Genomic DNA, 13,456 nt, shown 5'->3' with positions numbered 1-13,456 from the left:
GTCAGACCAAAATTTCGTCAGAATTCGCATCCACAGTGACTAGATTGAGGCGAATCGGGCGGAAACTGTTCCAAATCGGTTGTCGGCTCGTTGAACGCTCGGCGATCGAGACGGCGGCGGCTTTGGGTCAGGAAGGCGAAACGACCAGCAGATTGCTCTGGCGGCTCGTCGGGATCATCCAGTAATTTCGCAGAAACGGGTCCGTCTCATTGAGTTTTCCCTTGCTGATCGCGACCACCGTGTTTTTAAAGGCGATTCTGTCGAAATGTCGCCTTTCCCGAGTGACCCGCTCATCCACCATTGAATGGAACTGGGATCGGCTAAAAAGGGCACGATGAGAAAAGAATCTTGGAAATGAATTTCGTACGTAGTTATTAAAACTTAAAATAGAAATATCCGCGAGGTAAACCCGTGTCGGTCCGGCCTTTTTTGCCGACTCGAAGACGGGGAAAAGTCCGATTTGACCGGGCCCAGCTCGCTTTTGACGTTTGGCGTTTTTTCAGCCGAACGCCGACCCCCTGAAATTAATAACCTTCATTTATCGTTTTATGTCAATTGATCACGTTTTGAACTTTTCCCCTTTTCTCATTCAGGTGATGGCTGCTGTAGTCCAAGGAAACGGAATGAAACCATTGCAAAACGGGTCCCTTGGTCATCTTGAAATGGACCAAATCGGAAGCGTAGGGCACGAACATCAGATTCAAGTGGCTGACAACGAATGCATCATTGAACAGGAAGAACCAGAGATTGACATTGTTATAAACAATGTAGTTTGTAGTTTTAGTGTCCGGTGTCATTTGAACCTTAGGCAGATTGCGTTAAGCGGATGCCATGTCGAGTACCGGAGAGAGAATGGGGTACGTATACATTCAGTTACAACTTTTCAGCACAAGTGTTTGATGGCCACCATCTCCTTACATTTCATTAAATAACCTCAATTTCAGCCAGTACTGAGCCTACACACTCATTAAAATATAAAATTTTACACATACAACATTACAAGAAAGACAACATGACTTAATGAGACAGCTCCCTGTTCTAGATGGATTTGACCTGGACCTTGTAAAATCTAAACACACTAAGCAAATCTTGGCCAGCGGAAAACAACCAATATATTGGGCTGAATGTTAGTTGCCAAAGCATTGTCTCATCCTCACCAAACCAAGGGCATCGGCCATGTGGAATCGCAGTCAATGTAAACCCTTTTGATGTTACTGCCAGAAGTTCAAACTTCGACCAAGGCCAACCTCTTCGTTGGTTCTGATTCGCCTCTCATACACACTGAGCAATACACAGCCATTGAAGCAGTTGGTTGACTTTCGTGCCCCTCTCAATGGAAGTTTACAATTCTGCATCCTCTGGTTGTTGAAAAAAATCAGGATTTTGTACGAGTAGATTTATCAAAATGTTACAAGGTGTCAAAAAAAGATGCATTTAAAAGGCAGTGGTTTTAAATCAATTATACCGTCTCTCAAGCCTAATGTCTTGACTGAAATATGTACTTTCTGCACTCTTATTTTGGTCAAAATTGGACTTATCCAGTTCATCCCTGAGGGTGTAGAATTAAAAGTGCTCTTATTCTCTGCATTGGAATTTTTCATTCTAAGTAACAATCATAAGAGGATAACACCCTGAAAAAAAACCCAATCAAAACACTAAAGATTTTTTTTGCCAGATATTTTGAAAAATGAAGAACACGCTCCGATGATTCTGGTCTCCATACCTTCAAAACTCTGTGCATCAGACATACCGAACCTGCTTGACAGACCAGGATGATTGGGAACAATCGAACTACAAATTTTTTAATATTAGCCTTTCATACATGGCTTGTAAAATGCTTAAATGTAACTTAGGCTTAATGTTGGTGGCTGAGTTATTAGGATATCACATTAGTGGATCTCAGTTCTCAACATAGAGTTGGGCTTTTATTTGTGAACAATTTGAAGGGAGAAAAATTAATGAAAAATTATTCTGACCCCTTATCCTCGATCGGACTGATGGTAATTGGAAGTAAAGCCCTCCTGTTGGGTTGCAGGGAGGATGTGGATTTTTCCACAGTGCTGTAACGCGATGTAAGTGGGTTTTATCTATATTCTCCCACTGTATCTGTATGAGAGGACGGAGTTACCAAATGTCAAAAAATAAGTCTAAAGGGGGCGCTCTCAGCCTCTTCCCGGGAGTGGCTTTGTCGGCTCGTGCGGGTTGGGTGGGTGGTGTCACTGGCAACATGGGACACTGGCCGTATGCATCAAAGCAAAGCAAAAAAAAAAATCCTCCTGTATTACAGGAATTACTTTATTTTTACTTATTAATTTTAAATTAAACCTAAAAATTGAAGCTTTTATAATCATTTGTATCATGGGATTTTACTTGTTGAGCAGTTTAAGAATTGATGAATTTTTTTCATCAATTTTTAATGTAATTTGGTAGAACATATAAAACAAGAAATATACTCTAAACTGTACTAAATTAAAAATTAGAGATTACTTGAAACAAAGTAGCATAATTGATAGGATATAATTTTCCCCCCAGCAATTTTAGATCTGGGATATTGCGAGTATTTTTTGATTTGACCATCCTTATTTTATGGACCTCTATAATAAGTTAATGGGTAGGAAATAAATTGTCTTTTTCAAATAGGATCCCCATTGTGGAAAAGGCAATTTATTTCCTACCCATCATCTCACTGTGAGCATATTTTATATTACCCATTCATGCCAGGTGACCACACAAGTTAATGGGTTTTTCATTTATTGTTTTAGTATGGTTAATAGCATTTCTATTTGCCTAGGTTGATTTTTTTTTTAATTTGCATATTAGCCAAGGCATACCTCATGTGTGATGCATATTTTTCTTTGGGGGGAGGGGGGGTATAAAAAAAGGGCCAGGGGTTGACGGGAATTGATCCCCTGATGGGGGAGGGTCTAGAGCAAGAGTCTTTCCCACTGACCATTCAGCTACTGCGGTTCCCTTACTTAGGATGGTTAGGTGTTTATGTAACGTAATACCAAGAGGATAATGTGCCAGTTCAGGAAACAGTTCACAGTAAATTTTAAAATATTTTCGTTCTCATTGTTTGAAAACGCAGAATTTGTGCGCGCTTATTGTATAAATTTAAGCTTGGCACTAGAACGGTCAAGGCACCTCATTGAATATGCAGTGTGATCGATGATGATGCCAAGAAATTGTTTGATGTCACTGCCAAAAAATGGTTAAAAAAGTAGTAAATCGTATTTTACCAAAGCATTACCATTTGTTGGTGAACATTAAGTTTTTGCAACAATTGGTCAAGGGGTCAATTATCAAACTGAAAAGTTCTTTACTGAACAGGAACCATTTTTTGTCGCAGGTAACAATCTGGTCAAAAAATGTCCTTTGTGTTTTGAAAGCAATGAGGCAAATGTTTGGATGCTGAAGCTTGTTACCATCGGTCAATTTATGAGGAACCCATTTACTTGCTTGCATCTGTGAAGTCAATGTAAGCCAGAGTGAACAGTTTCATCAGTTGGGTTGAAAACCGTGGTGAGCTCTTTACATTCTTCTACCGCACCGTGGTTCGTCTTAAAACCTCTCATTTCCAGAAACAATTTGGTTTAAATCACTTTTGGACAGTGCACTCAATTATCGTTTCATCACAGAACAGTTTGCAAATTCACCGAGCCGCCTCAGTCGCCCTAATACTGAGCTTAAATTTATACAATGAACACGGCAATGAATTATGGGTTTTGAAGCCATGGGAAAAAATTTACAGAGAACTGTTCGAGACAGTTTTTCTTTACAAACTGACACATCCCCCTGGTATTACATGATGTAAACTCCTAATCCTTCTATGTAAATAGAAATGTGATTAACCGTGTTAAAACAATAACAAATGAAAACCCACCAAACTTTTTCTGGTTATGTGGTATAAGATTTGTAAAGTTCTATAAATTAAGTAAGTGTACTGACTTAATGTTAAGTGTGTGCTTTTTAGCGACCAATTGTTCAATAATTTTTTGAAATTTTGAGGTCAGGAATGAAGTATTTTAGGAAAAAACCCATTTTTAATTTAATTTAATTTAATTTTTTTCCCGATGTTTTGACCTTTATTCAGGTTATCTTCAGGGCATAAAGAGTGGTGTTATATTTGTTTCGTGTGAAATTATTGTGATCTCATCTCTCTCTATCTTGAGATCACATCACAAGAATAGCACCACCCTTTATGCCCTGAAAATGACACGACTAAAGGTCGAAACTGCAAAAAAAGAAAAAGTGTTTTTCTAAAATACTTCATTCCTCTCCTGATGACATCAACAAATTAATATTAAATAAAGGAACCTCGGTGGCCGGATTATAGGGCATCACATTAGTGGATCTTAGTTTAAACTTGGCATTGACTTTTACTTTATTTGAGAACAATTTGAAGGAAAGAAAAAGTGTTGTAAAATTGTTCTGACCACTTGTCCATGATCGGACTGGTAGTTGAGTGTTAAGTCCTCCTGTATATCAGGAATTACTTTACTTTTACTAACTAAAATTAAGCCTAAAAACTGAGCTTGGGTGATAATTTGTATTGTGAGGTTTAGCCTTTGCATCCCAATAGTAACCTTGGTTTTTGACCTTGGGAATGGTCCAGAACTTAGCCAGTTTTTAGTTTCCTCTTTAACATATTCTGTATGAGCAATTTGTACAAAGTATAAGCAATGGAAGATGCCTGAAAAAGGCTTACAAGCAGAATTTGATCTCTTGTCCTGATCTTAAGTTTTTACAACCCTCTATAGCCAGTTTTCTGTTGTTTGCCCTTTTCTTAGACTAACAAATAAAACTTATTCCTCCTTAACCCTTGAGGACGTAAAACACCAAACTATGCTTTTTAGCAAGGACTTGCCCATCATTTCTACTATTTCTAAATTAAAGTTTATAACAAATCTAAGCATTAAGAAAGCAATCATACACACTGTACTGAGATTCGTTTATGAAAATAATTAAAATATGCTTTATAAATTGATGATAAATGGATCAATTATGCAAGATGAAAAATGGCCTAGACATTTTCAACTTAGGTAGTTTGCCATTTCAAGGGTTGTAATTTATTTATAAGAGATGGTCGCAACCCTGGTTGTCTTTTAATATAAAATTATAAATAAAAGAAATATTCATTCAGCCTCCTCAACTCAGTAGCTTCCATTCTTACCTTTTTGTTATCTGATTGTTGCCTACTATCTATAAATATTTCCTATCTGTAAATAATCCTTTTGAGTTGTTTTTCTTTGTTTAGACTGTTTTTATAAACATGTTGTCCTTAATATGGTTTATTTTACATAAAAATTACATACAATCGGACACATAATGAGGGAGTAAAATTAATTCAGATCCAATCAACCATCTATATCAATCATTCTGATTTGTACTGCTGATAATTTCTGTTGTAACAAACAGTCTGAAAATGCTTTGTTAATTAATTTTTTTTGTCACTGAGAATAAACGGAACATTTTTTATTTTGGGGAATTTACTACACAGTGATTTTGAGGGTCATATTACATCAAAAGTTCATTCAACCTCTACACGCTGATAAAGAACTGTTTATTTAAGTCTTTAAAAAAAATCTGTTTAGTTATTTGCAACTGTTTGTTGTTTTATTAATATACAGTTTATTTGGGTCATAAAATTTAAAACTTCCTATTTAACTTGTGATTTTTTATCATACTCCGTGGCCCAGTAATTTGTTTATGTCTTTTAATGCCATTGAAATTTATTATTTACCTTGTATCTTAAAAACAGCAATAGGAAGCAGTGCACCATTCTTAAACTTTTGTGATTATTATTAATAAACAAATAAAATTTTAACAAGTGAAAATTTTTTTTATTTATTTTCTCTCTCTCTTTCTCTTTCTCCTCTCTTTTTTATTTTGTTAAATTTCTTCAGCAATGATTCATTTGTTGGTGTAAATATAATATTTATCCGTGCTGGTTTGATCCTTTGAGGATAGGCAGATTTTATATTTATCAAAAAAATAGGTCAATCAACTTCTTGACAGATTTTGATCTTCATGAAGTTTCATAGATGTCTATACGAGTCAATTGAGTCGGTTTAAGGACAGGAAAAAGGACTAGCCTTTTTATTTCGTTTGTTCACTGGAGGTCCATAAAATATTTGTAATTTCTGGCTTTTGCATAAAATATTAACTATTGAAATTTAGACTTTTTTTTAAGTTAATTTTTGGGCCTGCCTATGATATGGTATGATTATCGCTCTGAATGCGAGATTTTAAACAAAATATTTTTTAAAAAATTATATTTAGTTTGGAGATAAATGGAAAGATTGAAATGTTCATTTTGTTCTTTTTCAGATGTTGACGATGAAACTTAGAAAACCTTACACCACAGCTTCAATGTGGTCTTCTGGCAAAGTGACTTGCACTGGTGCAACTTCAGAAGAGTCTTCCAGAGTGGCAGCCAGGAGGTTTGCCCGAATACTCCAGAAGCTTGGGTACAACGTCAGATTTACGAACTATCGAGTTGTAAACGTACTCGGTACATGCTCAATGCCATTTGCCATCAAAATAACTAATTTTTCCGAATGCCATCGTGAGGCAGAGTAAGCATATGCACAAAATATTTTTTTATCCCATCACTATATTTAGTTGAGAGATAGTATTATTTTAATCTTAAAAGGAATTTGATAAATAATATCTCATTTCTAAAATACAACTGCAATATTAATCTCTTTATTTCTAATCTAACACTTTTACAACTTAGAAATGATAGAAACATTTTTTTATGAGGTACTATTTCATACATTGATATAAATTTATCTAATATTTATTTATATTCTGGCAGCAACTATTTTCCCCTACAAGTTATCTCAACAGTATTATTTTACATCATCCCTCTAGAAAAAGTCTGTAATGATCATATAATAAATGTTCTTTTTTTTTAAAGCTATGAACCTGAACTTCATCCAGGTGTAACATATAAGTTAAAGCACCTTAGAGCCACACTGAAGATATTTTCTACAGGCAGTATTACAGTGACAGGTAAGTTGACATTCAAATCTAAATTTTCTTTCCATATTAGACGGTAGCCGTTGGGTTAAGAAATGTTTTCCCTTCCAGCTCCTAGTGTTAGTGATGTCCAAAGGGCAATAGAAGCGATCTATCCCCTCGTGTACGAATTCAGGAAAGAGAGGACAAAAGATGAGCTAATGGTCCTTGACCGAAAAAACTCGAGGAACGGAATTGAAGATGACGGCAGTTCAGAAGACTGAAGTAACAATGTACTCCTCAATTTTGGACATAATACGGCTCAGAAAAACAAAAAACTAAAAAAAAAGATGAATTTTTAATTCACAATTTTCCTTTGTTAAAGAAAGAGTTGTAATTAATATAATATATAAAAGACTGGCAAGTGTATTATCAATTTCTTTAATCTCATTAAACAAAAAAAGAAGTATTTATTTCAATTTCTTTCCAGAATTTCTATATGAAATTTTTGATGTTAATAAATTTAAAAAAAAAAAAAAAGGCAAAAAAAACCAAAATTATTTTCTTTCGTAATCTTAATTAGTCAAACAGAAACCTTGACCAATATTTATTTATTTCTAGTTTATTTCTTCTTTTTAAAGTCATATTTAGCTTGGTTTTTGTAAATAAAAGATTAGTGGTTTTTTTGTTAGTCGCCAATGTTTTATCTTTTTTTTTCTATGTTCTCAATTATATTTTGTCATTAATTTTTCAAATCCACTCCTCTATTAATAATAAAATACTTTCACATAGTAATTTTAATTTTTATATATAATGAACAAAATTATAGGCTGAATACCCAGAGGAGCGGTTTGGATTGATTCATATATGTGAATACCAAAGTGTACAAAAAAAGTTTGTATTTTAGTTGTAAAGTTATGCTTATTCCTAATATTCTCAGTTTTCATAGGTAAACTTTAATTCACATTAATAAATTTTTAAAACGATTGTTAACCCATTTAAAATTAACACACACTAACTTAATTTAAAGTTCCTTTTTTACTTTAATAAATTGTGAATTTTAATAGATATTTATGTTATGATTTGTATTTAAATTGTTCTTTTTTATAATTTCGTTGAACATTTTTTTCCCTTCATGTGCTCATAAATCAAGGCAACTTGTAAAGCATTAAGACAAATGTAAAAATATCACAGGACTTATTGATCGTTTAGAAAAGAGGAAAGTTATGGTTAATTCCACTTTCGTTTAATGGTAAAGGGATGAGATGTTATATAATTTAGTTTTCTTCTTTTATTTAATGTTGAAATAAATGAGAAATTGGTCTCTCAGCGTCGATTAGATGTATATTGCATTTAAAAAAATTGTAATAGTTGAACTGATTAGTTGAAGGGTACTGCGTATATAAATTGAACTTAAACAATACCGGCGGAATGTCTCGTTTTAATTAGATAAAATTCAGTTTGGCATTAATAAATTGTCCAATCGATGTTTAGATAGTTGCCAAAAACAGTGTGTGCTTTATTAATTCGTATTACAAAACAGGTTCAAAACGAGATAATTAAAAAAAAAAAAAAATGCATTAATACATACATTTGCCAGTAGAATCTTTTTCACCTGTAAATTTGAAGCATTTTCTATTAGAAACATCAGCTCCTTTAAAAGTGTGAAATTTGTACAGGCGTATTGTGTTGTTTTTCATTCAACTATATATATAGATAGATATACATTTTTTTAAAAATACGAAATGAGAATTGTTAACAGTTTAAAAAATAAAATGTGTGTTTTTTTAAACAAATAAACAATTCTAAGTGTAGAAAGAATTTCTATTTCGTCTATGATAACTTAAGTGTGTTAGATATATAACAGAAACCAAATAACAAATGGGAGTAGTAATAAAAAAAAAATACTCTTGTACTGTTCTGTTTTAGATGTCTTAAGATCTTGAAATATTAGTCTTTTGTTTAGACTATTTACCTTAATGTATAATAGGTGTAAAAAGATCTACAGACTCTCAAAATCCCTCAAAATTTTCAGGATCCCCGACCGTATCAGAATGGTTTAATCCTCAACGGCAATATATCAGAAAGATTTAAGTATGAGCACACTATTTGTAACAACGCTGAGCCGGACTAATTGTTATCCTAATTTAAAAAAAAAGTAAACGTTTTTTAAATAATTCCAAATTTCTAATTTGCCAAATATTTATAAATATGTAGAAATAGTTGTGATTCATGAAGAACAAATTGACTTTGTTAATAAATAAATTCCTAAGTTTATATGCAGAAAATGATTTACTAATGTAAACTTCTAACTTTAACTGACAAGTGTATTTAAAAAAAAGAGCTTTGAGAAAAGCAAATTGTAAATTTCAATAATTTGAATCAACTTTTATATGGAAGTAATTTTTTATAAGTCAAAAGTGTGATATTGTTTAATAAGTAATAATAAACTTAGCAGTAAGGTGGCTTATGTTCGTTTAAGTAAGTTTGCCAATGCCTCAATAGCCCCTGAAACTTTGATTGTATATGTATATGAATAACTCCACAGTATATGTTGTAGGGTAGTAAGGATGAGTCAAATATAAAACATTAAAATAAATGTTATTTCAGTTTTGTTTAATTATAAAGCACTTAGCAATAACTAAATAAGTTTATTCTCTCTTTCCCTTAGGTCATTAAATCTAAGTCTAAATTTTGTAAAAATAAATAAAATATTGATACGGAGGTTTTGTTATATAAATATATATATTTCTTTGTTTTCAAATGTGATAAATTTTGTTTTTATCATGTCAATGGCATAAATCAATCGTGTTGCCACTTTATCATGCTTAAAAGTTTTTCTTTTGTCAAAAATAAATAAATTGCAAGTATTTTAATCAAGTGTACTATTTTTTTCTTTTAATCAACCTTATGACATTTTTGTAGAAAGTAATAATTAAATTTTATTATTTTGAACCGACATTTAACACTCCAGCACTGAAAAGTAAATTTAATATAAAATAAATGCCACATTTTGTATGTTTAGTTTGAATATCAATATCGTTTTAATTTGGTATGATTCTATTTAGTCAGAGAAAAAACAAGGGGCTTCAGTGGTCGCAATGGTTTTGGCGTTGACACGGCACTCATTGCTGTAAGGTAAAGGTCTTGGGAACGAATCCAGCGGCTCAGAATTCGAACCTGCATACAAAATGGGTTTTTTCAAAAATATCAGCACCTTGAGGGTTCATATAACCTCGTAGTTGAAATACCCTCGTAAAAAAAGAGAAAAGTCAGAAAAATAAAGGTAACACAATGAAACAGCAAAATCTCACTGGCACTCTCAACACGACACACAAGGATGGCACACTTACACAGAAGACAAACACTTTGAGTGAGTAGAAATACTTTGTTTGAATATAAAATATATTTTGCATTGTATAAATTCACTTATCCACATCCTAAATGTATTTGTTAAATGTAAACATTGTTTGTAAATCCCAGGCCCTGAAGATGATCTCAATAAAAGATCGAAACGTTGGCACGATAAAGAAAATGTTTTTCTGAAACCTACATCACTCCCGACGGCATCTCACGATATCTGAATAACAATAAAGGTAACTTTCATGTGGAAACAAAGACATTTCAAGATATCTGGTAATGATTGTTTAGAGATCATGATATGTGTGGTCTGATGTAGGTTTCATATGTTAAAGATCGAAACGGCACGATAAAGAAAATGTATTTTCTAAATTCTACATCACGCCAGACCGCATCTCACGATCTCTAAATAATAATTAATTAACGGTCATTAAGAATTACACATATCTGGTAATGTAAAAGCTGATAAAGTAGTGAAAAGTGCTCGCAGAGAGAGTCACAAAATAAATTGGGAATTCTATGAATTTATTGATTTGTCGCATGTATGAAATAAACAAAAAATGGCAACATGAATAGATTAACACTCTGTAAAATTAACTATGTGAAATTAAAGCCGACATTAAACAACGGAACACCCCAACTAGGCCTTCAAGAAAGTGAACTGAAAATTTTAAAAGGACATGCCTACCAACCTCTTTGTAACAATTACTTACTGACTTCCTGGTGAACTTTTGAAAGGAAGGGACTACAGAATACATCAAAGAAATCAGGAAGATAGGAACTGAATCCTAACAGGGTACTGAAGACTGAATGGGCACTTAAGAAAGATCAGCATTTAACAGCATTGTACATGCAAATTCTGCGAAAAGATAGCATAGACCTCAGCACACTATTAACTGAACGTAGTGTTACATTTTGCGAGGGAGAAAATACTTTGGGACGTACAACATAACTATAGAAGAAAGGTGGGTAAGGCTGGGATGTCCCAACCTTTAAATTTAACCACACGATCCAGCTCTCCAACATTAAAAACATCAATGTCCTTCTATCATTCAGGCCAATAAATATATTCATACAGGGTAGATTCTTTCAAACCATAATTATAATTGTTGAGTGTAGGATCGACCATGGATCAAAGATTATGAGAAAATCAGGAGCTGGTGAATTTATAATTAAAATGCGGCATTATCATCTTCATAATATTAACTAACCTAACTGGATCTACTGTTCTAAGGGGTATCATGTAACAGGAGCATGGTGATAGGTGATCCTCGGAGGATCTGACTTGTAGAAGAGGAATCATTTTCACCTGATTAATAATATGCCATGCGAGGTTGGCACTTGAACACTTACTTTTGAGCCATGCCTGCATACGTGTCCAGCATGTCGAGAAAGGTTGCTTGATGTGTCCCATTTAATTAAAGGGTGTAGTTCCTTGGTTCCATATAGAGAGCATGTACAAAAGCTACCCGGTGTGAGAATTGTGCTTGAGTTGCAAAGAGTATTTCCTGTTCCTATTTTTTGAATGTGTTGAGAGTGAATGTATTTATTAGCATGAATGTGTAGTGTGAGAGGGCTGATGACGAAATATTTTGTAACCCATTGACCCTCAATTAGATTAGTTTTACAATTATTACAGTGTGGTATTATAATTAAAAAAAGGCTAATTAAAGTATATGCTGACAATATTGTTATTGTGGCCTGTGTTCTTTCAAAGAAATGTCAAATTGTTTGAGTCATACTGCCAAACAATGGAATTTGATTGTCAATGTAAATAAATCATAGATTGTGGTATTCAGGGGAGGAGAAAAATTGAGTTCTTCAGAGCGTTGGTCATTTGAGGGCAAATGGATCAAGGTGCGACACTTACACTTATGACTTACACTGAAACTAAGTTGCTCTGAAAACATTCACTGCAAAAAATGGCAATAAACTGAACTTGGTTGTCACATATGTAAAATGATGTCATTACAATAAAATTAAAATTCAATTTATTTGATGCTGTTTGCCGTTCCATGTTATGGCTGCCCAGTTTGGTGATGGCAAAAGTTTGAGTCAATTGAAAAAGTTCAGTGTTTTTTTTTTATCCTGAAACTATTTTCTCTGCCTTCAGCTCTTATTTACTGTACTAATATACTTCTATTTATTGTATCTGGAAGGAAACCTCTTGAGATCTTTTTATTCATATCCTTAAACTTCACTTTCATTTTGTTTTAAGATCTCTTTGTTCTATGGTTGCACAACTTTTTAGGGATCAGCTATAGCAATTATCGAGAGTGAGCTATCATGTTTCTCTCAATGGCAGAACATTTTTAAGGATTATAATTTGTACTTTTCTCCTTCTTGGGAAAATTCTTCAAAGTGGAAAGACAATATTCATAGGTTGTTGCTAAAAATATATCATTATAACAGAAACAAATACCTTTTTCATATTCAATTTTCTATGAACCTAATCATGTGCAAAGAAATTAATCATTCTTCAGCATTATTTCATTTTCTTATTGACTTCTCTTTTTAAAATAGAAAAATGTGTTGTTTTCTGTGAGATGCATTTTGCTATCTTTAGCATTACTCTAGATATAGCAGAATGGCTAAATGCATACGACTGCCAAAAATATGCGGTCATAAAATTGGATGTCGAATAGGATTAATAAAAAACAAGTTTGTGTTATTTTAGAAAATTAAAATATATTTATATCACATTAATATTTATCAAGTATATCATTTTCTTTGGCAATGTCTTGAAGACAAAGCTTTGCAAAACACAATTTAAACAATTTTATAAATCGTTTATTAGTCAAGTTACATTTAATTCATAGTTATATTCCTGTATAACATATTTATAAATAATACCAAACATAGAATTGAAGTCTAACAATTCTGATGGACGGCTATTTCTACAGTGGCCAATTGAGCTAGAATATTACTCTAAAGTTTGTTTTTTTTAAATGATATGATTGTTTACAAAAAAAAAAAAAAACTTTCATGTATTTTCTACCTGTTTACGTTAAGCATAATTTGGATATTAGATAAGTAATATTATTTTTATGAACTTAGTTTGAAGCATGTTAGTACTAATTTTATTTTTTAAATGAACTACTATATTACACTATCGTGTAGATCTTTAAGCTCT

General features: G+C 32.8%; 1 protein-coding gene across 1 annotated transcript; it reads left to right on the top strand.

Annotated features, from left to right (window-relative positions):
* Positions 1-128: 128 nt before the first annotated feature.
* Positions 129-7,294, top strand: LOC106665858 (TATA box-binding protein-like protein 1). The gene is made up of 5 exons (XM_014392656.2): positions 129-363; positions 594-857; positions 6,331-6,578; positions 6,923-7,017; positions 7,096-7,294. Exons 1-5 carry the CDS (start codon positions 355-357, stop codon positions 7,245-7,247), a joined length of 768 nt encoding a protein of 255 aa, XP_014248142.1. The 5' UTR covers positions 129-354; the 3' UTR covers positions 7,248-7,294.
* Positions 7,295-13,456: the final 6,162 nt, after the last annotated feature.

Source organism: Cimex lectularius, unplaced genomic scaffold (assembly GCF_000648675.2).
Source record: "Cimex lectularius strain Harlan isolate CLEC.00 unplaced genomic scaffold, Clec_2.1 scaffold197, whole genome shotgun sequence".
Lineage (NCBI taxonomy): Eukaryota > Metazoa > Arthropoda > Insecta > Hemiptera > Cimicidae > Cimex > Cimex lectularius.
This window is presented reverse-complemented; position numbering and strand designations above follow the sequence as displayed.